The following is a 26,178-nucleotide window of genomic DNA, read 5'->3' on the forward strand; positions in this document are numbered from 1 at the left end:
GGTGGCACGAGTGCCTGTGGTCTGTAAACTATATATAGTCCTAGAAAACAGGGCCAAAGTACCTCTGTCTGAATTTTATGTGCGGCAATAGGATCAGAGACCAGTGCTGAAGAGGCAACCAGGCTAGAAATAGAAGTTGAGCCAGGATCCACAGGAAGTCCTGGATGCTATCGCCTGTCGACTTATTGTCAAGACCAGAGTACTGGTGAGCCAGGAATGAGGATAAGGGCTTTTATCTTTCCCTTATTCCTTCTCTATGATCTGGGAATGAATGGAGTTTTGCTGGCATATCCATGAGAACCCTGGGTCATTGTCATAAGATGACAAGGCACAGAACCCTATTTCAATAGAACTTTGGCATCCTACAATTCCCAAAATAATAACTCTAAAGCACAGGGCTGGCTTTGCCACTTCTTGGCTCAAGAAATTTTTTGACTTTCTATTGTGTCTAGAGTTATTTATTTTTTTACTTCTATATTTTGTGTACACAAAATGAAGTCAGATATTTGGCTTAGGATGTTGGCCCAGCTTTTTAGTTCTTTTATAACTCTGATGGATTTGAGGCCTGACAGTTACCCTCAAACTGGTTTTACCAATATGTTTATGCTACAGCTTCTTGGAGCCACAGATGAGAGGTAAGGGAATACCAAAGGAAGATGAACGACCCTCAAAAATAAAAAATAAAAAAAGGGCTTGGCAAGCTCTAAGACTAGAAGTACTAGTCTTCCCTAAATACCCCATATGCTCCAAAGGACTATATACACAGTCCAGTGAGTTTGGGGGCATACTTCCAAATCTAGGACCTATTTCTAAGCCTATTCTTTTATTCTATTAAAGACTCCATCTAATTAATTTAACCTTATTTCTGATAAATAGTTGAGGTAGGAAGGCAGAAAGGGAGAAAGGAAAGAAGGAAGGAGTCAAGCATTTATTAAGTACTTACTATGTACCAGGCATGGTATGTCATTCCAAATTGAAATTGAAAATAGGTATGTATACAAGAAACTTGAAATAAAACCTTTAAGAAGACTGTTTTGAAAAGTAGCATGAATTCTATCACAATTTTTAATTATATTTAGATATTACAAAAAACAAAGGATAAAATCTACCCCTTTAAGTTATACAGTGCAAAAATGGAAGCACCCCATTTTGTTTCAAAGGTGCAAAATCAAGAAAAAATGCATAAGCACAATAAATGTACTCAATTATTTTAAATAATATTTCCTGAAATATGTTGTATTTAAATGAGATATAAATCAGGTTGTAGCTGATTCGAGAGAAGAAGAAATCAGTTTTTTATTCCAACATTAACTATAAATAAATGAGGAATTTTGTTCTGGCATCTTTTGCAACTTCCTCAATATCTATGTCTTCTGTTCTTTGCCTTTTGGAGAAAACATTGCATTGTAAGGTTGCCGCCTTTTGGGACGTGGACAAGGATCAAGGTCTTCCTTAATGTACCCTTAGAAAAAAGGGGAAAAAAAATAAAATCAGAATTTTCAAAATTAATTCACTGTTAAGAAAAATATATGCTGGTAAAATCTTATGTTATTTGCACTTTATGTTTCCTTTAGAAATTCTTTCATAAACCTATTTTTAACCCTAAAATTCTGAAGTATATTTCACTGTGCTTAAGTCTGGGTAGGGAGGTGGCAGCCTTGATATTCTGAGGTTCCATCTATGAAACAGAAATTCTGGTAGTTCTTAATCCCAAGCTGGAAAGGCTTTGAAAATGATGTCTGTTAGCTAAGGACTAGTTGAAGTTCAAAGAACCTTATCATCAGGTTAACAGGGTTATGCATTTTTCAGTCACAGAAACTTTTAAAGACCCTGTACTGAGTCTTGGAGGATTTATGATCAGAGAAAATCATTGATGTTTGAAGTATTATGAAGTATGAAATACTTTCTATTTATTAAGGCTACTCTGTTTGAATTTGCACATGAGCAATGAAAAAGAAAAAGGAGCCAGTCAAACAACCAAATAACAACAAAGTACCATAGGCCAGTAATGGTTCATGGGCCACACCAGGTGCTTGACTTGACTTTAGCATCAAAGAGTCAAAGAATTTCAGAATTTGAAGGGCGTTGAGAGGTCATCTAGAGCAGTGATTCCCAAAGTGGGCACCACTCCCCCACCCCCAGTGGGTGTTGCAGCGATCCAGAGGGGCGGTGATAGCCACAGGTGCATTTGGGGGTGGTGAATAACTGTAAGGTGGGCAATGATAGTATGTAACAGGGGGCTCTAAGTAATATTTTTCTGGAAAGGGGGCGGTAGGCCAAAAAAGTCTGGGAACCACTGATCTAGACCAACTAATTAATTGAACAGGAGAATCCCTTATTTCTTATTTATACTTCCTTATTTATACTTCTGCCTGAAATGCAGTGATAGGAATCCTAATGCTTTCTCCTGAGATGCAAAATTTTTCATTGCAGCTACCTATCTACAATACTGGTCTGCTGGTTCTAGCTTGTTTCCTCAGGGAAAAAATAAATTATTTAATTCTTCTTCCATAAGAAAACTCCTTGAGAACAGGGATTGTTTCATTTTTTGTACTTGTATCCCCAGCACCTTGGTCCTCAATAAATATTTGTTGATTATTTTTCTCTAGGTTAACCAAATCTGGTTTCCTTTAACTCATATATGTTATGACTTGGTTTCAAGTCACCTCAATCAACATTCGCATTATCATTTGACAATATCCTTTCTAAAATGAGATGCCCAGGTCAGAGCTCAAGACTTCTAATGATGGTGTGACAAATACTAATAATAATGTCTCTGGACATGATGCCAAGAAAATGATTTCCTCCTTGGAAATGTGCCTTGCCTATCTCTTATAAAACTTAAGATGAGGGGCAGCTGGGTGGCTCAGTGGATTGAGAGCCAGGTCTAGAGATGGGAGGTGCTGGGTTCAGATTCTGGCCTCAGATACTTCCCAACAGTGTGACCCTCGGCAAGTCACTTGACCCCCATAGCCTAGCCCTTACTGCTCCTCTGCCTTGGAACTAATACACAGTATTGATTCTAAGACGGAAGGTAAAGGTTTAAAAAACAAACAAAACCAACTAAACATGATATGGACAAATAAAGAGCTAGGGATAGAAGCTAATTATTGAAGAGCTAACTAAACTATAAAAAAAGTAGGTGTTAACTTACAATATCCACAGCCACAGAAAAGGGTTCCTTGGAACTTACTCAGACTATCTTTGTTTCCTTGTGGTAACTCTATTCTCTTATGGCCTCTGCCCTTTTTTCCTTGTGTTTCTCCCCATTATCTACCTTTCTAGATAGATTCCATCTTAGCCTTGCTTATTGGCTCCTACTTTTTTGCCTTTGCTTTTCCCTAGCCAGTCTCTTAGTTCAGTCTGCCTTTTACTCCCTCAGACATTACAGAAATGTTGGCATAGTCACTTATGAAATGAATTTTCATAATGTGTGAATATATGGTTATTTTGTTTTGGAAAAGAAGACAGCCAGAGGTGCCACCTAACAAACTCAAGAATCATTCCTTTTAACAGGGACTGAGAAGACTTTAGAGCTCTTATGTCTGTTAACCCAGTATATTAAGCCAAGTCTACTGTAAATGTTACCATTATTACTTAGATTTGTACAGTTTTATTTTATTGCACTGTGGACAAAGCTCTTGCAAGCTAAACGATATATAGGAAGACTTGGAATTATAAGAATCATTAGTGGTCATCTCTTCTATTTCCTTATTTTAACAGGTGAGAAAACTGAAGCTCCCCAGAAGTTTAGTCATCTGTCAAAGGGCACACAGGTACCAAGTGGCAACCCTGATATTTGAATCAAATATTTAAAATCCAAACTCATTTATATAAAAAGTAAACTCTCTGTATACAAAAAGTCAACATATCTCTCACTCTGACTTTCAATAAGTATAATTATAGACTTTCTAGAATACACATTTAATTAGATTTGGCCATAACATTTTATGCTGTTTCATAATGAACTCACAGTACCGTTTATACTATAAACTTTATAGAATGTTAAGGCAAAAGCCCTTTTATCTTAGCAATTTGGAATAAAATCCCCGTTAGGTTTCAAAATGACTATAGATTATATTGGAAAAGTTGCAATTTATTTGAATTTTTGCTATCTCCACTATAAAGTCATTAAACTATATTAACTCCCAGATATTCTCTTTATCCATTAGCATCCTATTCCAGTGAGAACCTTTTTTTTTTTTTTTTTTTTTGTTAAAGGCTGTGGTTAGTAGGCAAAATGCTGATGATCCTGGACAACTTAGGAAGACTTCTATTATGGGCCTATAGATAATCATGATCTGGAGACCAACCCAGCTAAGTTGAGAGGTCCACCACTGAAAGACTGGCACACCAGATGATTTGATGAGGTACAGGGGAAGGTCTGAAACTACTAAAAACATATAGAAAGGTTTTAACTGTAGTGGAGAACACAGTTATGTTCGTGAAATCAGATATTTTAAAGCACAGAAGTAATTCAATCATGTTATCTCCTCACCTCTGTCAACACAAGTCTGAGTTGAAGGAAACCCAACTTCCCAGAAATTTTCAGGTGTATTAGGAGGAATATAGCGGAATCGGTGTCTTGAACAGGAGGCTAGCTTCTTTTCTCTTTCTTCTTCTGGAATATCTGCATAATACTAATAATAAAAATTAGTAAGTTTTTTTCGTCAAAAAGAGGGCATCATGGTATGAGACAAATATGTTCCCTAAACAAAATGTCTGAAGGATGAATGGTTCTTTGGTATAGAAAATTAACATTAGGACAACCCTTTCAGTGTGGTGTCCTTCAAAGTTATTTTTTAAAATGTCCAGTTTTTAGGGTTTAATATTGACAATTACTAGGTCTTTATCTAAAGGCTACAGTTTTCACTGACAAATGAATTCTATTTTTTAAAAATTGCATTGATAATGAATTTCTCCTATATATGTAATTATGAAAACTGGATGTATAATACTCAAAATCCAGATCTAAAGGTCATAATTATTTTAGTAACTTGAAAAATACCAAGTTTTATAATGGGAAAAGGCCTTAGAAATAATTTAGTTCAGGTCTCTCATTTACAAATGAGAAAATCAGAGGCCCTATTAGAAAGAAAGCAAACCTTTTAACTTTCAGTACAGTGCTTTTTTCACAATACACAATGAATTTGTAGCATGTGTATACTCCTTTTAAGCTTGCATAGAAGAGATTTTAATACATGACAACTTTCCTCAATTTGAAGGAAAAGAGCAAAAATTATGGGACAGAAACAACTACAATGACATAAAAGGAAAAATTAATGGATGAGAGAACAGCAATCATATCATTATAGAGAAAGTGTGATTCTAAAACTTAGCTAGTCAGTTCTCTAAATTTTAGTGCTTGGGAAAATGAGGAAGAATAGCTCAAATATACTCTTTTTTTTTTTTAAACCCTTACCTTCCATCTTAGAATCAATAATGTGTATTATTTCTAAGGCAGAAGAATAGTAAGGGCTAGGGAATGAGGGTTAAATGACTTGCCCAGGGTCACATAGCTAGGAAGTCTCTGAGGCCAGATTTGAATATAGGATCTCCCATCTCTGGGCTTGGCTCTCAATCCACTGAGCCGCCCAGCTATCTCCTCAAATATATTCTTTAGGATTAAGATGAAACACTGAAAATCCTAACAAAAAGACAGAAAAGATTAAGTCTCTCCAACCTGGGAGGAGCTTAATCAACTTATACTATTGTTTATCCAATATATAGTTTGTATATGGCTATATGCATGCTGTCTCTCCTTATTCAATTGTGGGGTGGCTAGGTGGCATAAAATTTTAAATCTCTGTTCTGATTCATGCCATGAGATAATAAAGATAATAAAGAATTGGATATAAGGCCATATTTATGTGAACTGTTTAATACTGTATTGTGAGGGGGGGAAAAGACAGATTGTGAGGGGGAAAACTGTCAGGACAGCAAAGGTAAAGAATATTCTTTGCTAATGATATTTTCTAACCTGGCCAAGTTAAAGAAAACAAATGGGATACAAAATGGGTTTTCACTGAAAGTACTGAACTAGATGCCATACTGAATTGGTGCTAGATGGTTAATCTAAAAGACAAGCAATGTACTTTTGTAAATTATTTCATAACATTAACATTTTCAATTCTAATGATGCCTTTTAAAAAAATTTTATTGATATATTCGTTTTTACATTTTGAACTTTCACAGATTACTTCTACTTCAGGAGAGGACTCTTGTAATCAAGTAAAAAGTTAAGTAAAACTAATCATAAGATCTCATCTGAAAGTGAAAATAATACATCACTTCTGTAGCATCCCTCTCCTTACTTTACACTGCATTGGTTTGTAAGTCTTTCCATGTCTTTCTGAAAACACTGACTTCCTTCTTTTTTACTGTATGATAGTACTCTATCACACCCATAGATAACAACTTATTTAGTGGTTCAAGCACCAGACATCCTCTCAGTTTCCAGTTTTTTGCCATCATAACATGAGCAACTATACAGCTCTTCTTGTGGTGACAGATTGGAAATTGAGAAGATGCCCATCAAATTGGGGAATGACCGAGAAAGTTGTGGTATGTGATTGTATCAAAATATTATTATGCTATAAGAAATGATGAGAAGGATGATTTCAGAAAAAGCCTTGGAAGACATATGAATTAATGCAAAGTAAGTGAGAAGAACAAAAGCATTTTACAAAGAAATAGCAATGTGGTATAATGATCAACTATAAAAACTCTAACTTCTCTGATCAAGACAATGATCTGAGACAATTCCAAAGGACTCATGATGAAAAATATTATTTACCCTCAAAGAGAACTGATAAATTCTGAATGCAGAATGAAAGATACTTTTTAATAACTTAATTTTCTTGTGGTTCTTTTGCAACATGGCTTATGTGGAAATGCTTTGCATGATATCACATGTATGACTGATGTATTCCTTGCCTTCTCAGGGGCTGGAGAAGGGAGAGAGAGAATTTGGAACTCAAAATTTTAAAAAATGAATGTTAAAACTGTTTTACATATAATTGTGAAATTTTAATGAAATAAATAAAAGTATGCTAACAATAACAACAGAAGGATATGATTCATTGATGAATATTACCTGTGAAAGCCTTTGAATTCCATACTCAAACTACTTTTCATCAAAGATGTCTTCAAATCATGTACTGATGGACTCATACAAATTTTGCATAGAAGGAAAAGAAGGCATATAATGTTGCTAGGTTTTTAAATCTTTTGGTACCATTTTTTGCACCAAAAATGTCCAACATTTTCCCAAAGCTTTTGATATTGCATAGTACATAGTAGGTGCTTAACAAACATTTATTGTATTTCATTTTCCTATAAGATGATACTACCTCCTTTAAGGTTTGTAAAATATACTATTAAAATTATGTTACCTAATTGGAGCATCACAGAATGATCAAGTGTTATTTCCAATCCAGAAATGAGGATACTATGGTTCAAAGTGGTCCTATAACTAATTGGGTCTTTCCTGGTTCTGATTCTAGAAGTCTTTTGACTCATAAGTCACTGTTCTTCAGTATGATGAGCTAAATATTTTAAATGTGTTACTGACTTGATGAATGTAATGATTCTTAAGATAAAATTTCCTATCAAAACTCAGTAAGAATTAAATAGACATTTCAGGAAGATCTGGGTTTAAATCATGCCTCAGATACTTCTTAGCTATTGTGTCTCTAGACAAGTCACTTAAACTCTGTAGGCCTTAGTTTCTTCATCTGTAAAATATATTTTTTCAATTGGAGAGGAGGGGAGAAGGTTGGAGGTAGGAAAAATAAGTTTTTGCTAACTGAAAAAAAATTTTATCCTTTTAAATTCCACTAAAAAATTGAGGAAGTTGGATTTATCTCTGAGGTTGCTTTTAGCTCTAAAGAAAAAATATGATAAAGAGAAAAGTCATCCATCAACCTTTTCCAAATAGTAAGGTGCCATTGGAGTACCAAGTAAAAAAAAAAACACAGGCCAAAATAATTCTATTTGGAGTAAAATGTGTTACTGACTTGGTATGGGTATACATCTCTTATTTACAGTAACAAGAAATAATGTTTTAGTTTCTCAGTTCACTGTAGTTAGGGCTTAGAGCCTGGGTTTCCATCTACTCCCTCCAGCATACTGTCTCAAATACTTTATTTTTCCTTTCTTCAGTATTTAGTTGCTTTCACAAATTTATAAACAGGGCTAGAACTTCTGGCAAAACATGACTAGGATCAATCCCTTTTTGGGGGACAAACAATGGAAATAAGTTTGTTTGTTTTTTTTTAATTTTAAGGAAACAGTGATCAGAAATATCAGAGGACTACTTACAATTTCACATTCTTTACATGTGTGTCCAAGTAATTTTCTCCTCTCTTCTTTTTTCCTTACCACCTCAATATGAGGGAAATTTTGTAATGTCTTTCTGAAAGAAAAAAATCAGAAAGGACTTACAATCATATTTTAATATTTACTTTAAACACCTTAGTTGGTGGCAATACCACAAAGACCTCAATTTGAGGGAAGTATCAAAATAAATAATAATGGATATTTTTACAGCACTTTATATAGCTTGCAAAATGCTTTAAATGTTACTTGATTTACATGGAAACTCTCTGACAAATGAAAATAAAATAAATCAATCCTAGCAAAATCCAAACATTCCTTTTTGTTTGCTCATTTTGCTTGAAAGGAAGAACTCATTTCTCCTTCCAGGTATTACAGTACTATTATGGGAAAACAATACTGATGCTGTCCTTTCCTATTTGTCCCTCAAAGTAAAGGCAGTGACTAAGTATTTAAAAAGAATCTAAAACGTGGCATTGGATCTCCCCATTATAGGCAAAGAGAACACTGTGTCTAAAGCAATGTAACCATACACACTCTACAAATTTAAGATATAGTTTAAACTTTCCTAAATATCTAGTAAGGCTTAACTAAATGCTTTTTTTCGTGGAAGGAAATACTACCTTCTTTTGAATTCTTTAAAATAGAACACAAATATCAAAATACTTATATCTTCTTCTGCAAAAAAGTGTTCCACTTTGGGGGAAAAAAAGTAATCCATGAACACAAAAGTATAATTGGTATTCTACTTAAAGAAACTAACATATGAAAAATCAAAAAATAAATGAAGAACTGTCTTCACATTACAAAAAAAATTATATTTAAAAGTGAATTCCCAGTTACATTCAAAACATCATTTGATTATGAAGAGTCAATTTTCACACAACTCAAATAGCATCTAGTTCATAAAAATAAGGTACTAATATCTAATTCCACACTTAGGCTAATAGACATCTATTAAGCAAAAACTTTACTCTCAAAATTAGTTTCTAATTGTTCTAATTTGGTTATAGGAGCATCTTGTATTTTTTTTTCAGGTCCTAGATTCCTGATAGTTCAGAACAGTTTAAGAATGAGGAACAGAGGTCAAGGAATATATCTATCAGAGCTAGACCTTAGCATACAGATTGTTGGAATCAAGAACTGTGTTCAAATCCCATTTTTGACCCTTATTACTTGTGATCATAGGCAAGTTCCTTGACTTCTGAGTCTTAGTTCATTTATCTCTAACATGGAGATAACAATTCCTGTAGTACCTGCCCTCATGGGGCTGCTATATAGGCCAAATATGTGGAAAATTCTTTGCAAACCTTAAGCGCTATGCTCTCAGTTAATTCTTACTCATTTCTTTCAAGGACTACACAATGATACCTTAAAGAAAGAATGCTGAGTTCCACCACTAGCACTAGGTAACTTGAAAGATATCCTTAACTGAGAGAGCAAAAACTTTAACCCTAGTAGATTTTTCAAGCTGGTGACCACTGCCTTCCTCCTGCTCCTCTGTCCTATATTCTACTGTCCAAATGGAATTTGCTGGTATTCCCAGGAACAGAATTAGTGGCAACATCTGTCTCTCTGAGCCTCCGTATCCCTCTGAGTCCCCACACCTCCTTCTCTCCTGGGCACCTGGGCTCCACAGTAACTATACTCTTTTTAAGTTCCTAAAATTATAGATAGTTGTCTGAAGTTCTTTTCTTATTGTCAATAATATAGATGCTAAAGTTGTTTTTAGTATGCATTTTATATTTTTAAGCTACTTATTTCCTTTTTAACAATGCATATCAGGTTTTTCCCCCTCAAGAGAAATAGTCTATGAACTAAATGGCAGAAATATGACCATATATATGTATGCATACACATACACATATCAAGTGTGAACTATGCAAACACTAAGGATTAACGAATTTTAAATTTTTATCAAAATGTAGAATAGAGATATCAGAACATACAATCAGGCTACTGAAAGTTAAAAAGTAGAATTTAAAATCCATAAAGACTGCAATCCTGGAGAAAGTAGACAAATTTTTGTACAATTTGATAATCTTACAAAAGCAATATTTCAAGTTTGAAATAAAATAAAACAAAATGGCTGGTACCATAGTGAAATAGAGAACTATTGCCAATGCCAAAAGTAATAAACTATTTCCTTTTCTCTGCATGACCTTTCTTCTTCATAATGCTTACATGAAATCACTTAGAAAATTTCTGATGATATCCCATCTCTTCTAAGTAATGATTTTTAACAGTTCAAGACAACCTTCTGTCTAAATGATAATTTAGCAATTCTTACAATTACCCCCTAACATTAACCATGCCCATCAAGATAAATTACCTTTCATCATCTTTAAAGTAAGGCTCCACAAATGCTTTTTGTTTGACTTTGTCAGGTATATCTTCATGACCTGCCAAAAAACCCAATGCATGTATCATAAAGTGATTATGGAAATTAAAAGAAATTCATATAACTCTTAGCTGTAGAGCTAGAAGGGACTGATGATTCAACCCTTCATTTCACAGATGAGACTCAAGAGATGTTAAAATGATCTTCCCCAGCTCATGAAAGTAGATTAAGTGGCAGAGTCAGGATTTGAAACCAGTCCTTTGCCTCCTATCTGTCAATTTGATTGGATGGCATGGCCTCATGCAAGTACAAGAGGATTCAAATTCCTATGGTTTGGTTCCTTTTGTGTCTGCAAAATAGGAATAGCACTATTTCTTGTGTCTATTTCGGTATTCTCAATAAGCTAAAATCAGAAAGTATATGTGATTTAGAACCTTAATGAGAACTCCATAAATTTAAGATATCATTTTTTAGTATTATCTATTTAGAAGAGGAAAAAACACTATCTCTTTATTTCCCAGTCCAGAACTGATATAATCCTCTTAAAAGGAGAAAAAAAAATAAAGACTTTTATAAAGTACACAGGAAAAATTAATAACAGGACAAAGATCAAAGTTCATGAACCCTGAATTGAAAGCTTAATATTAAAGTCATACCCTTCCTTTAAAGAGTCGACCACCATCATCATAATTAACAAAGGCACTGTATCTCTAATGTTCAATACATTACATTAGGCTCGGGAAATCACAGAGGTCTAACATAAGGCTTTTACTCTCAAAGTATATGATGTAATTAGGGAGAAAAGGCAAATTTTTCTTCAAAATTAATAATACAACCTACAATGATGACCTTTACACTAATTATCTGTAGGGTCCTTCCTTTTCAATGGCAAAATTCCATTTCTAAGGAAAGAAAACAGTTGATAAATACAACAGAAATTCAGAAGAGATATCAAGATGGGAAGATAAGGAAAGTTTCAGAGGGTAATAACTAAATTGGGCCTTGAAGACAGAAAACTGAAGAGGAGGAGAAAAGGCAGGCAAGATGGAAGCAGCAGAGAATCAGACTATAGATATAAAGGCAGGAGTAAGGAGGGAAAATGAAGATGTCTAGAGGTAAGAATTCTTATGTAAGGGAAAAGTGAACAACAAAATAAAAAATTAGATGGCAGAGGGCTTAGAATGATAACCTAAGGAGTATGGACTTTATTCTTCAGGCAACATTTTTGCCTGAAGCTACTGAAGGTTTTTGAGCTATATGACTTATCAAATTTATCTTCAAGAATGGGAAAATTGATGCTTTCAGAAGCTCAATTCTGGTAGTGGTGTATAAGATAGACTGAAAAGTTTAAGCACAAGGTGATGAGCCTAAACAATGTAAGCATTGTTATTATCCCTAACTGAAAGAGAGACTGAAAAACTGGATAGAAGAAACATAAGAAAAAGAACTGGTGAGATTTTTGAGTGTAAGGTGAAGCTCAAGAGGCTTAAATTGAAATGTTTAGTAGGCACTTCTAGAGCTCAGAAAGTTTAGTGATTAAAATTTGAGTGTTATTCCAGTAGAAGTGACACAGCTTTGAGTGTAGATAACAGATTTAGGAATAGCATGTACAGAAAGGGCAGAAAGCCAAGGATTAAGCTTTGCAGTATCCCACATTAAGGGGCAGAAAGACAAAATATATATAGCAAGGGGAAAAAACAGGGCAGCCAGATGGGAAACAACTAAAACTGTGGAAGTATATTACAGCTGACAAGGATCTTGAAGATATAGAACACATTCTCCTCATACTATAGAGCAGTGATACCCAAAGTGGTGCCACCGTTCCCTAGTGGGTGCTGCAGTGATCCAGGGGGACGGTGATGGCCACAGGTGCATTTGGGGGTGGTGAATAATTGTAAGGGGGAAGTGATAGTATGTGACAGGGGGCGCTAAGTAATATTTTTTCTGGAAAGGGGGTAGTAGGCCAAAAAAGTTTGGGAACCACTGCTATAGAGTGTACACTTAGAGGTAGTTGAGGATACTTGCCTAAGGTTGCCATACCTAGTGAGTGGCAGTAACAGTTCTCAAACTCATGTGTTCTGATTCTAAATTTTTTGCTCTGACCCTTTCAATTTGATTTCTTCAGAAATAAGGAGTATATAGTATCATAAAAGTCAAGAAAGAGGGGCAGCTAGGTGGCTCAGTGGATAGAGAGCCAGGCCTACCTAGAGACAAGTAGTCCTGGGTTCAAATCTGCAGATACTTTCTAGCTGTATGACTCTGGGCAAGTCACTTAACTGTTTGCCTAATCCTTACCCTCTTCTGCCTTGTGATAATTATCAATTATAAGACAGAAGACTTGAGTTTTTTAAAGAGTGGTAATAATCCTTGAAAAAGAAACTAAGAATAATATGAATAGTTGCCAGATTGCAAAGTATAGTTGAACCCCCCACTCCCCAAAATAATAAATGACAGTATTGAGTATAGATCACTTTTCAGAATTATAGTGATAAAAGGAGAAGATAAAAAAGCTTTTTAAGATTTGTGGTATTTGTTATCATTGATATAAAAAGGTTTGTAAATACATACAAACACACATGTGTGCATGTACTGAGTTTCCCAAAGGTTTACTCCCCCCCAAAAGGTTTAAATACCTTTTCAGTGGGTCATAGGAAAAATGATGAAACAAGACACTGAGATATTGGCAATGGTCTATAAGTGAGAGGTCTGTAGAAGCTTCATAGGTATTACAAATGGGAAATTTATATGGTTTAATAAAATCTACCAGGTGCCTATATCAAGTTATTATAGAGCCATATATTTTAAATGATGAGATAAGTTAGCGGGGCATAAATACTAACCAAAAGGAAAAATATTTAAAGTACTTGTTTGAAATAACATTTTTTTTTACTTCCCTAGCTTTGCATCAATTTATGACAGTGTATTTTGGTGTGAATGCAAATATTAGACAACTTCTATATTCTACATCTTGGGCAAATGATCTAACTTCTGACTTACCCTTTTATACCTAAACAAAGTAGCCATTTGTGTCCAAGCCACACATACAAAATGTCTTAAGGTAGGCATTTTCTATCTCGAAGCAAATCTTTGTAGTCATCAACTTACATACAAATGAGAAGTCTGAGACATTACCAGTTGGCCCAGAGCAAAGATCCCCATTTCCTCTATTTGTCGGGTTAAAAGAGAATAAAGCAGTTTTTAATTGCAGCTCAAGTTAGAAACTCTGAAAGGCTTTTTCTATCTAAAAAATAAATGTTACAAACAAGGGTCAGGCTATTTGGCATTACTATGAAATGAACCGTAAGGGGCAGCATAGAGTAGTGGATAGAAAGCCAGTCTTGAAGCAAAGTAGACCTGAGGCCAAGATTTGCCTCTGCTATAGAACTGACTGGCCAAGTCATTTTAGCTTCACAATGCTCAAGGCCAGAGGTGTTAAACACATGGCTCAGCACTGTGGCACTCTTGAGTATAGTTCAAATCAAAATGTAATTGGAAAATAGTTAATAAAATAAGTAAAAAACAATAAAGCACAGATAATATTAATATGTGGTTTTTCTAAATTAATATGGGGGTCTCCATGGATCCATCATACAGTTTATGGTTCCCATTTCTTTTTGCATTTGACACCAAGGCTCTCGGTAATTCTCTTAAGACAATAAGTATTATCCTCTTATAGTAGAGTAAGTATATATAACATGCTTATATGGTATATTATATAATACATAATATAATAAGTATATATAATAAGTATAATTCTCTTAAGACAATAAGTATCAGGGGTATAGACCTGGAATGAGGTCTTTGAGGAATTTCCTACTTTGGGAGTACCCTAACCCAATGAAATCATCGGGCCAGGGGGCAGCTGGGTAGCTCAGTGGATTGAGTGCTAAGCCTAGAGATGGGAGGTCCTAGGTTCAAATCCAGCCTCAGACACTTCCCAGCTGTGTGACCCTGGGCAAGTCACTTGACCCCCATTGCCCACCCTTACTCTTTCACCAAGGCACCAATACACAGAAGTTAAGGAACCAATACACAGAAGTTAAGGGTTAAAAAAAAAAAAAGAAAAGAAAGAAAGAAAGAAATCATCAGGCCAGTCCCAAAACTTGTGAAAAAGCCCTGGACTGGAGTCCCAAATTTATTAGATGGGTGAACTTGGAAAGCACCTCACTTATCTCTGGGCTTCACTCCTCAGACAAATGAGGATAACCACCCTTGAATAGAGTCTGCCATATAATGTCATAGTGTTGTTTTCAAGAAAGCATTTATACGGCCTCAGACACTTCCCAGCTGTGTGACCCTGGGCAAGTCACTTGACCCCTGCTGCACACCCTTACCAATCTTCCACCTATGAGACAATACACAGAAGTTAAGGGTTAAAAAAAAAAAAAAAAAGAAAGCATTTATAGATAAGTTTTGAAAAGTCTGTGGACTTATTTTTTTTTTTTTTGCACTATAGAAATATGAGCTATACAAGCTTATATAAGCTTTTGTGGAATGGTCTGAAAACTGCCCTATATTTCTATGGGAAAACATGTTTTGAGTTTCAAATGACTTAAAAATGAATTTCTAGTTCATTATTCCTTTGAGCACAATAGTATTTCATCACCAACAGATACCACAATTTGTTCAGCCATTCCCCAGTTGAAGGACATTCCCTCATTTTCCAATTTTTTGCCACTACAAAGAGCGCGGCTATAAATATTTTTGTACAAGGTCTTTTTCTTTATTATCTCTTTGGGGTATAACCCAAGCAGTGCTATGGCTGGATGAAGAGGCAGATAGTCTTTTAAAGCCCTTTGGACATAGTTCCAAATTGCCATCCAGAATGGTTGGCTCAATTCACAACTCCACTAGCAATGCATTAATGTCCCAATTTTGCCACACCCCCCCCCAACATTCACCACTTTCTTTTGCTGTCATGTTACCTAATCTGCTACGTGTGAGGTGGTACCTCAGAGTTGTTTTGATTTGCATTTCTCTAATTATAAGAAATTTAGAACACTTTTTCATGAGTTTGTTGATAGTTTTGATTTCTTTATCTGAAAATTGCCTATTCATGTCCCTTGCCCATTTATCAATTGGGGAATGGCTTGATTTTTTTTTTTTGTACAATTGATTTAGCTCCTTATATATTTGAGTAATTAGACCTTTGTCAGAGTTTTTTGTCATAAAGATTTTTTTCTCAATTTGTTGCTACCCTTCTAATTTTGGTAGCATTGGTTTTGTTTATACAAAAACGTTTTTAGTTTAATGTAATCAAAATTATTAATTTTACATTTTGTAATTTTTTCTAACTCTTGCTTGATTTTAAAATCTTTCCTTTCCCAGAGATCTGACAAGTATACTATTCTGTGCTCACCTAATTTACTTATAGTTTCCTTCTTTATATTCCAGTCATTCACCCATTCTGAATTTATCTTGACATAGGATGTAAGATGCTGATCTAGACCCAATCTCTCCCATGTTGTTTTCTAATTTTCCCAGCAGTTTTTGTCAAAAAGTGGGGTTTTGTCCCAAAAGCTGGGTTCTTTGGGTTTATCATAGACTGTCTTGCTGACATAACTTAACCCAAGTCTAGCCCACTGATCCTCCCTTTTGTCTCTTCGCCAGTACCATATTGTTTTGATGACTACTGCTTTATAGTACTATTGTGCTCAAAGGAATAATGAACTGGAAGAATTCCATGTGGACTGGAAAGACCTTCAGGAATTGATGCAGAGTGAAAGGAGCAGAAGCAGGAGAACATTGTACACAGAGACTGATATACTGTGGTACAATTGAAATAATGGACGTCTGTACTAGCAGCAATGCAAGGATCCGGAGCAAGGCTGAGGGATTTATGAGAAAGAAAACTAGCCACATTCAGAGGAAGAACTGTGGGAGTAGAAACACAGAAGAAAAACAACTGCTTGAACACATGGGCTGATGGAGATATTACTGGGGATACAGACACTAAACAGTAACTCTAGCCCAACTACCAATAATATGGAATTAGGTCTTGATCAATGATACATGTAACAATCCAATGGAATTGTGTGTTGGCTACAGGGGTGAGGAAAAGAACATGAAACATGTAACTATGGGAAAATATTCAAATTTTAAAAAATACCCAAAAAATGGACTTATAGAATGCAACTTATCTATAAATTATATGACATCTGCAGATTTATCATCTTTTCTTAAAAGAAAATTAAGATTTCAGACTGTTTGATTCTATCTTGCCCTTTCCCCTCCCCTTTAATGTTTTCACCCCTCCAACACCCCAATTAGGCATGAATTTACTTTTAGTCTTCAAAATGTTATTGGGGCTTAAATATGTTCTCAATCATTTATTTAGAAAATTTGTATTAAGTGAGGTTGGATACCTCGCTATAAGCTCCTTCTTGTTCACACAAGAGCTAGCATGTATCTCAGTGATCATGCCTGCCTAGTTTTAGAGAGAAATCTTAGGCAAAAGAAACCATTAATTAACTCTGACTTGTGAAAGAGCCTTTTCTTTAAAAAAGATGATTCCATTAGCATCCACACTACTTTTAGATTGTTCTTGGCAGAAGAGCTAAACAAAGGTCTTGCCTGAATAGCTGTGATCTTAAAATTGAGAAATGATTCACATTGGTCTGATTCCATAATAGATTGTAGCTCCATTGCCTTATAAAATTCCAATGACTACCTACCTATAATTTCATTTAAGTATGATATTCCTCCTTTAACAGTGACCCTACTTATGTAAATATCATCTAAAAGATAGTAAATCTACCTGGAGCTCTAATTACTTTAATTAAAAAGTATCTGAAATAGAAGACAAGTCTAAATTATGTGTTTATATTTTTTCTAAATCTCTCCCCATTGGTCTTTCTACGCTATAGCAACTATTAATTTAATTACATTTGACATGAAATTTTCAGTTATTTTAAAAATCAATTCACATGAGGAGTGAAATCAACAGTATACAAGACTCTTAATTAAAATGATCATTTAATTAGCTTCCAACAGGTCATGCCCTGATTGAAAAGGTTGCACTCCAATTCTCTTAAACAGTTGATTAAAAGATGAGCTACACTTCAGAAGAATAACACACTTACTGTTTAGTTTCTTTGTAGCAACTGATAATTCATCATCTTCTACATGGAGATTTTCTTCTTGCTCACATAGTGGAGAAGAATTTGCCAAATAGGATTCATATTCTTCATGTGTTGTCTGATCAAACAATTCAGCTAAGCTATCATTCATTTTTCTTTCTTGCTCTGAAAAAGATGTGGTTCTTTTTTTCAGGCAATAAACAATGCATACATACATAAATATAAGGAACAAGACACACAAACTCTCAATGCCATGGATTTACAGGAGCCCAAAGTTTTGCAATAGAGCTATAAAATGTCTCAAGTGATTTCATTTTTTTTTATAAGGATAGCTATAAAAATTTGAGATTTTAACTTTTTTTTTTCTCTTTAAATCACTAGGTATGAGGTTAGCTGGTATGAATAAGTTTTAATACATAACAATGAAGAACTGAAGAACAAGGATAAAAGGAGTCATCTAGGAATATCTAATAAATTGATTAATGGCAGGAGTGCTGAAGTATTCCACTAGTACTCTTGTGATGTCATATGAAAGAAAAGATGGACTCCATCCTGTTAACTGGACCTTCTATAGCAAAGTTAAAGGTGGTCATGGTCAAGAGTCACATAGGATAGGCAGGCTCAGATGTGTAACAAACCTTTTGCATCAATGGAAAGAACTTCCAAATGAAGGAGATTAAAGACACAATCAAATATTAAATTATTAGAGCTCATGCATGACACATGTTGATAGACCTGAAATTTTTTTATGAGGTTAGGTATTCCCTTCAAGACTTCTTATCATCTTGTTCTCCCATATGTCTTCCAAACAGAAATCATTCCAAGGTATTGGAGAGGTTTCCCTTGTTCCTTTGATTTTGGGGGGTCCAATATTCCAATAAACTGTTTTCCTTATGTGTCATTTGAAATTGTTACAAGCCCCGGAAGACTACAACTTCCCCTGACACCTCCCACTTCCTTTGTGGGAGGTATCAGAGAAAGTATAAAAGGGAAAGTTTGGTGCCTTTTCTCTCTCTCTGACCCAGGAGGTAGGCTGACCTGCTCTACCCTAGAAGCTCTACTCTCTACTCTGCAACCCTGGTCTTCTCTCTCTTGGCACCTTTTTCCCTTTCTTCCTACCTCCTAGTTTTCCCTAGACCTTCCCTTTCCTAACCTAAATAAAACCTAGCTATTCAAAACCCTAAAGTTGCTCTCTGATCATACATTTGAAACCCGAAAGGGATCTGGTCAATTTCCCCCAGGCGGCCCTGCTACCTTCCTTTCCCTTCCTCTACCTTCCTCTCTCCTTTCTCCAATCCATCCTACCTTCCTCCCTTTTCCCTTCACTTCCCCCTCACACTTACTAACATTCTTGCTACATAAGGATCCCAAGTCTATTTCAAGTTATAACATTTTTATGCCAATTTCTGAACACAGAGCATTGCTGATAAACATGCTACAACCAGCCTGTGCTCATCAGTTTTCCATTGCCTTCTGGCTTAATTGTAAAGTTAATTCTTCTGAAACTGTTTGTAATGAGTATCAATATTAAGGTTAGAGAGGATCATTTTTATCATCAAACAATTTGGAATCATTGAAACATTGAAAACATATCTCCATTGAGCTCTGGTTTCATTGTTTTAAACTTTCTACTCAATTCTAGGACTAGATCCTCATCTTTGCTCAGCTCCTATTTAAGACACGTACGTTGGCTAAATAAAAAGGCCACTTGCTTCCCACCTGTTTGTCAGAATTGAGGTAACGTGCATATTTTCATCCCCTTTATTTTTTAATGTAGAAAGTTAAACTTGATTTCATTTCCAAATCTTCTCCCTCCCTCTTGACCCTCTCCTATCTAGTTGAGAAGGCAAGAAATACCATACCCATAAAATGTATGAAGTAATGCAAAATATTTTCACAACCTCATTATATTTCACATGTTGTGAAAGGAAAAAAAAGCAAGAAAAATAAAGTGAAAGAAAATATGCTTCAATCTGCACTCAAGAGTTCTTCATTCAAAGTTTTCTCTCTGCAGGTGGATGGTATTTTTCATCACGAGTCCTGTAAGAACTGTAGTGGATCACTGCATTGATCAGAATATGTCTTTCCTAGCTGATGACTTAAAATACTGATGTTACTGGGTACAAAGTTCTCCTGGTTCTACTGACTTCACTTTATATCAGTTCATGTAAGTCTCCCAAGTTTTCCTGTGTTGACACAGTCAGTCTCCCTTGTCATTTCTTAGCATCACAGTATTTTCATCACAATCATATATCATAACCTATTCAGCTAACCCCTAATTGATGAGTATCTCCTCAATTTCCAATTCTTTGCTACCACAAAAAAAAGCTGCTATACATATTTATGTATATATGGGTCTTTTTCCATTTTACCTCTTTGGAGTATAGATGTAGCAGTGTTATTTCTGGGTTAAAGGGTATGCACAATTTTATAGCCCTTTTGGACATAGTTCCAAATATTCTTCTAAAATGGTTGGTTGTTGTTCAGTCATATCTGATTCTATGTGAACTCACTAGGGGTTTTCCTGGTAAAGATACTGGAATAGTTTGTCATTTCCTTCACCAACTCATTTTACAGATGAGGAACTGAGAGGCAAACAAGTTAGGAGACTTGCCCAGTGTCACAAAGCAAGTAGGTGTTGGAGGTCAAATGTGAATTTAGGAAGATGACTTCATGCTTGGTATTCTATCCACTGTGCCACTTAGCTTCCACCTGAAATGGTTGGGTCAGTTCACAACTCCAACTGTGCATGAGCGTCCCTGTTTTTCACATCTCCCCAACATGTCTTTCACCTTTTCTGTTAGGTTAGCCAATCTGACAGATGAGGCCATATCTCAGTGTTGTGTTGCAATTCTTTAATTATTAGTGATTTAGAAGATATTCTTCAAAATTACCTTTAATTTGCCTCTTCAGAAAAAATGATTCTAAGTGCAGACATGGTATAGTTCTTAAAAATACAGTTTTTTAAAGATACATTTTATGAAAATTAAAAGTGGGAAAAAAATTGGAATGTAGCCCAATTTGTTCTATTTCCAATTCAAGCACAGTTGATAATATTTCTTAATTGGCCTTCATTCAATGAAAAAGTCAAAAGTAACTGCTTTAAATTTTCAGATATGGTTGAACAAGGAACTTAAGCCAAATAAAGTCCTGGCAGATGTCTGATTAATGTTAAAAACGTTTTCTAACATCCAAATGTGGCAATAAAATGTTACAGGGTAGAAAAAAGTCTAATGAAATGTAGACTGGTCTAACATTAAAAATGGGCAGCTAGGTGGTATAGTAGGGGGGCAAACTTAAAGGTCAGGAAGTCCGGAGTTTGAATTCAGGCCCAGACACTTACTAGCTGTGGGACTCTAGGCAAATCACTTTATCCTGTTGTACTCAAGAGTTGGGGAAAAAAATGGAAAACCAGTCCAGTTTCTTTGCCAAGAAAACTTTAAATGGGGTTATGAAGAGTTGGACAGGGCTGAAACAATTCAACAATAATAAATAAGCTGGATATATTTTTGGATACACGAAATCATGAAGACTGCTATTGTATAAACAGGTATATTCCTATTCTGACTATCAAGTAATATATTAAGTCTTAGTATTAGATGAGGCTTTAAAGATTACTAAAGTCAAGCTCTCTCTAAATATAAGAGACTGAGTTTATCATCCCTTACAGTGCTTAAACATGCCCAATGATGGAGAGTCTAATACTTTAACTTCTTTGTTTGACTATTAAGACAACTCCATTTGGAAAGTTCTTCCTTATTTCCAAAATTTGTCTCCCTGAAGCTTCCATCCATCAGTTAACCTTTCTGTATCTATATAGTAAATAGTGTTTTTAAATGCAAAATGATCATTCAAATCCCAAACTGACAGACTGTGAAAACTCTGTTTTTCTCATTATACAATCATCTTTGAAATCAAGATTTTAAAATAGTTACTTGGCCTTCTGCTCAGGCAGCTAAATATATCTTTTGCACTTGGCTATTCTCTAGTAAGACACATAGTTGTAGACATAAGCAAATGTTATATATGTACAAATTCTGACTTGCTTGGGGAGATGGTTTGGGGGATAACAAGTGAGATATGAGGGAACATAAGGTAGAGCAAGATTCTAGTTGCTTGTTTTTTCTGCCTTAAGTAGAAGACAGAAATAAACAATTAGGTGGAATCTGGTAGACATCAAGAGCCCTCCCCCCACCTCCCAAAAGGCCCAGTAAGTAGATGTAACCCTTTCTATTCCTTACCAATATATTGAAGAGATGGGAAGAATATGGTTTCCCCCATATAGCTCTTCTTGTTCTTCAGTTTGAGTTGTTTGGGAGCCCTTAAGTAGGGGGAAGCTGTGGTAGTGGTGATGGTGATAGTAACAGTCCCTTTTGGCCACACTGTCCTCTTAATGACCTACTTGCTTAAATAACAGTGATGTGCAGGAAAGGATGTAATAATCACTACTCTTTCTATCTCATCCCTTCCAGCAAATAAAAGAGTTTCAGCGAAGGAGTCAACCAGTTCCATATTGGGGTTTGGGATCTCTAATATAGCTATTCTTCTCTTTTAGAGAAGTATAGAAATATAGCAGGGAAATATAAAGAAATGTAGAACCTTCTTGAGTATGCTGACTCACTTGCAAATGGTCCAGTGGATAGAATATTTGGCTTGGACTCTGGAAGACCCTAGTTTAAATCTGGCTGTAGGCATCTACTAGTTAAACCACTTTCTTTCTATCTACTCGGCATTTGTTCAATTGTAAAATGGGCTAATAGTGTCTATTTCCCAGGATGATTATAAAGATCAAATAAGATAGTATTTGTAAAGTGGTTGGCACAGTGTTTGACACCAAGTAGGTGTTAATGTTTCCTCCCTTCCCTATTAGGCTTTAAAAAAAGAGGAATATTATAACATTGCTTTAATCTACAAAAACGAATGCTTCTAGACGGGAGGTCCTAGGTTCAAATCTGGCCTCAGACACTTCCTAGCTGTGTGACCCTGGGCAAGTCACTTGACCCCCATTGCCTACCCTTACCACTCTTTTGCCTTGGAGCCAATACACAGTATTGACTCCAAGACGAGGAAGGTAAGGGTTAAAAAAAAAAAAAACAGGGGGCAGCTGGGTAGCTCAGTGGATTGAGAGCCAGGCCTAGAGACAGGAGGTCCTAGGTTCAAATCCGGCCTCAGACACTTCCCAGCTGTGTGACCCTGGGCAAGTCACTTGACCCCCGTTGCCTACCCTTGCCAATCTTCCACCTATAAGTCAATACACAGAAGTTAAGGGTTTAAAATAAAAAAAAAACACACACACACACACAAAAAAAACAAAAAACAAAAAAACGAAAGCTTCTAATGTGTAAGATCTAGTTTTATAGCACTTTTTGAATTATTCAAAAGTTTCTGACATTTCTTAACAATTTTAGGTTTAAACATATTTCTTTCATGAAATCTTCCAAAAACTTTCTTTTGGATATGATTGAGAGAATATATAAGCCAACAGAAAATAAATAAGGTTTATAGTGATATGGTGAATTTTTCCTCAACTGTAAAATGAACTGACTAGACAAAAGATGATCTTTATGGTTCCTTCTAGCTCAAATGCCGTCATCTTGTGATCAAGCAACACAAATGTAATTGTACAATCCCTTTTACATTTAAAAAAAAAAAATCAAACCTTACTTGGACTTTTCTCTCCCTTCTGCTCTTGCTTCTTGATTTTTAAAAGGACAGTTTCACTAATCAACGTACAATCCATGTCCATAGTCTCACCACCTAATCTTGATTGACTACCATCCTAAATAAATATAAAAGAATTCACATTTTTACCAATTGTAAAATATATACAGCTTACATTTATGCCAGAGATGTTGCTTAACAATTCAAAGGAGAATAAAACATCTTTTGGGTTTCATGGGAAATAAGTACCTATTCATTTGAAAGATGCCTTTTAACTAGTAAAGTCTAATGATTTCTTGCCTTATCTGTTTTAATTTACCTTAAAATCAGGTAGTGGTCAGAGGCAGCAAGAACATAATGAATATAACCCACTTTTTCTACATTGTACTAACTAAAATAATCACATTACAAACTAAAAATAATTTCTGAAATGCCATGAAATTCAAGTATAAAACAAAATGAAAAAATTTTCATTTCTAATTTTTGCTTTGAGCTTTTATATTTGTGGCACTTAAGATAGTCAATTGAAAGTTACAGTATTATTAAAGTGTATCTTACAAACTAATGAAAGTCATTTTTCTAAAACCATGGCTTTGTGGGGCAGCAAAGTAGCACAGTGTGGGACCTGCAGTTGGGAGAGCTTAGACTGAAAACTCCACAAGACACTTCCTAGCTGTGTGACCCTGGTCAAGTCACTTAATCCTGTTTGCCACCTAGCCTTTGTCCTTCTGCCTTAGTTGCTACTATGACAGAAAGTAAGGGTTTGAAACATTAAATAGGTACTTTGTGACCTAATAATAATGGTTCATTTATCTTTCTCTTTAAGTTTTACAAAATACTTAACTTGTAACAACTCTGTAAAGTAGGTAATAGAAATATTCGTTTCCCATAAAATAGCATGGGAAACATTAGATTTGGAATCAGAAAAGTAGGGTTCAAAAGCCAATTCTAATACCAATGTGAACTTGGAAAACACTCTGTGCTTTCATTTCTCTTTAAAACATAAAGGGATTGGTATTTGATGATCTCTTTCTGACGATCTTTCCTAACTCTAAATCCATAACCCCATGAAATGAGGTAACTGCAGCCATGTAAAGATAAGGGACTTCCCTAAGGTGACACAGATATTGTCTCAGGTGGGATATGAACCCAAGATTCTTGGCCCCAAATCTAGGGCTCACTGCCAATATTTCACTTGCAAAACTACGTTATGCTTTTTCAACACAAGGATTCTTTAACATACTACAAACTATTCTTTCACATGTTGCCCAATTGATTAAATTCATGGAAATAGCTTGACTTAGGTCACATGGCTCTAATTTTTTCCTATTTTAAAAATTCACTCATTGAACATTTATTTATTAAATTCTCTCCATGTGTTAGATAGTGAGGATAAAAAAAAACAACAAATGAAAAATGATTCCTGACCTAAAGGGGTATGTATTCTACTGGGAAAGAGACTATGTACTCAGATTAGTAGATAAAAGAATTTGAGGAGCGAGCATTAACAGGAAGGATAAGGGTTCTGAACCTAGTTGTGCCATGGGCTCCTTTGGACATCTGGTGAAACTGATGGGAGTCCTTCTCAGAGTAGTAATTTTCAAAGCAAAATAGATAGGTTTTCAAAGGAAACCAATTACACTGGAAAGCAGTTATCAAAAAATAAATTATTATTATTTTTAAATTTATGGGCTAGGGCAGCTGGGGGGCTCAACAGATTGACAGCCAGACTCAGAGAAGGGAGGTCCTGGGTTCAAATCTGATTTTTGCTGTGTGATCTTGGGCAAGTCACTTAACTCCAATTGACAAACCCTTATCACTCTTCTATGTTGGAACCAATACTAAATATTGATTCTAAGACAGAAGATAAGGGTTTAAAAAAACAATTCATTGGCCCCAGGTTAAGAACTCTTGAACTAGGGTAATTGGGAAAGTCTTCCCATAGGTAACAACATTGAACTGAGTTCTGTAGGAAGATAAGGATCCTAAAAAGCAGTTTAAGGAAAGCATTACAGATATGGGGGACAGCTTATACAAAAACATAGTTGAAAGCAGGGAAAGATATACCAAATTAGAGCAACAGCATTGTGGAACAGTGGGAGATACTGGATCTGAAGTCAGAGAGCCTGGGTTTAATTCTTAGCCCTTAATTTCTCTGAGTTTCAGTTCCAAGGTCTCATGTCAAGTAAGCAAGTTTGGCTGGAATGGAATAGATGAAGCAAAAATAAATCATAGCATCAAAAATTTACACCTGAAAGAGATCTTATAAGCCATCTAATTCATTTTCTAGATAAGGCAACTAAAGCCTAAGGATATTAAGAGGCTCGACTGAGGTGATATAGGTTATAATCATCAAAATCTATATCTAGGTCCTCTGACTTCAGAGCTAATGCTCTTTCCACTATGCCATACCGACTCTAATTCTGAAAATGAAGGCTAGTGTCAGATTAAGAACTTAAATGTCAAAAATAATTTTTTATTTTATCAGAAACAAATGCCACTGAAAATTATTAAGCAGATTATTATCAGGAAATTATTTTGGCACCTGTGTAGAAGATGCCAAAGAAAGGAGCAAAAACTAGGAGTTCAGCTAAGAGATTCTTAGAATAGTGTTTATAAGGTGACTATGAACTGAATTATGGTGTCATGAAGAGAAGGGGATGGAGGTGTGAGATACTGTAGAGTTTCTTATTATATTGGGGCATGTGGGAAGAGGAGAAAGAGGGAGAGTGAAGAGTTAATGTTGATTCCAAATTTGCA

The 26,178-nt window shown here is 35.3% G+C and overlaps 1 protein-coding gene across 2 annotated transcripts in view; it reads right to left on the bottom strand.

The window, feature by feature from the left end:
* Nucleotides 1-1,047: 1,047 nt before the first annotated feature.
* Nucleotides 1,048-26,178, bottom strand: part of RBBP8 (RB binding protein 8, endonuclease) — a 100,622-nt gene continuing 75,491 nt past the window's right edge. The window contains exons 14-19 of one of the 2 annotated variants that reach the window (XM_044666602.1): nt 23,422-23,536; nt 17,761-17,922; nt 10,670-10,739; nt 8,323-8,416; nt 4,499-4,640; nt 1,048-1,462 (exon numbers count right to left, since the gene is read on the bottom strand). In XM_044666602.1, the coding sequence (XP_044522537.1) occupies nt 1,365-1,462; nt 4,499-4,640; nt 8,323-8,416; nt 10,670-10,739; nt 17,761-17,922; nt 23,422-23,536 (681 nt within the window). In that variant the 3' untranslated portion in view covers nt 1,048-1,364. Of the gene's footprint in view, nt 1,463-4,498; nt 4,641-8,322; nt 8,417-10,669; nt 10,740-17,760; nt 17,923-23,421; nt 23,537-26,178 lie in introns of those variants that run through there. The other variant, XM_044666610.1, reaches the window with a different exon arrangement.

The sequence above is a fragment of the Gracilinanus agilis genome, chromosome 1 (genome assembly GCF_016433145.1).
Source record: "Gracilinanus agilis isolate LMUSP501 chromosome 1, AgileGrace, whole genome shotgun sequence".
Lineage (NCBI taxonomy): Eukaryota > Metazoa > Chordata > Mammalia > Didelphimorphia > Didelphidae > Gracilinanus > Gracilinanus agilis.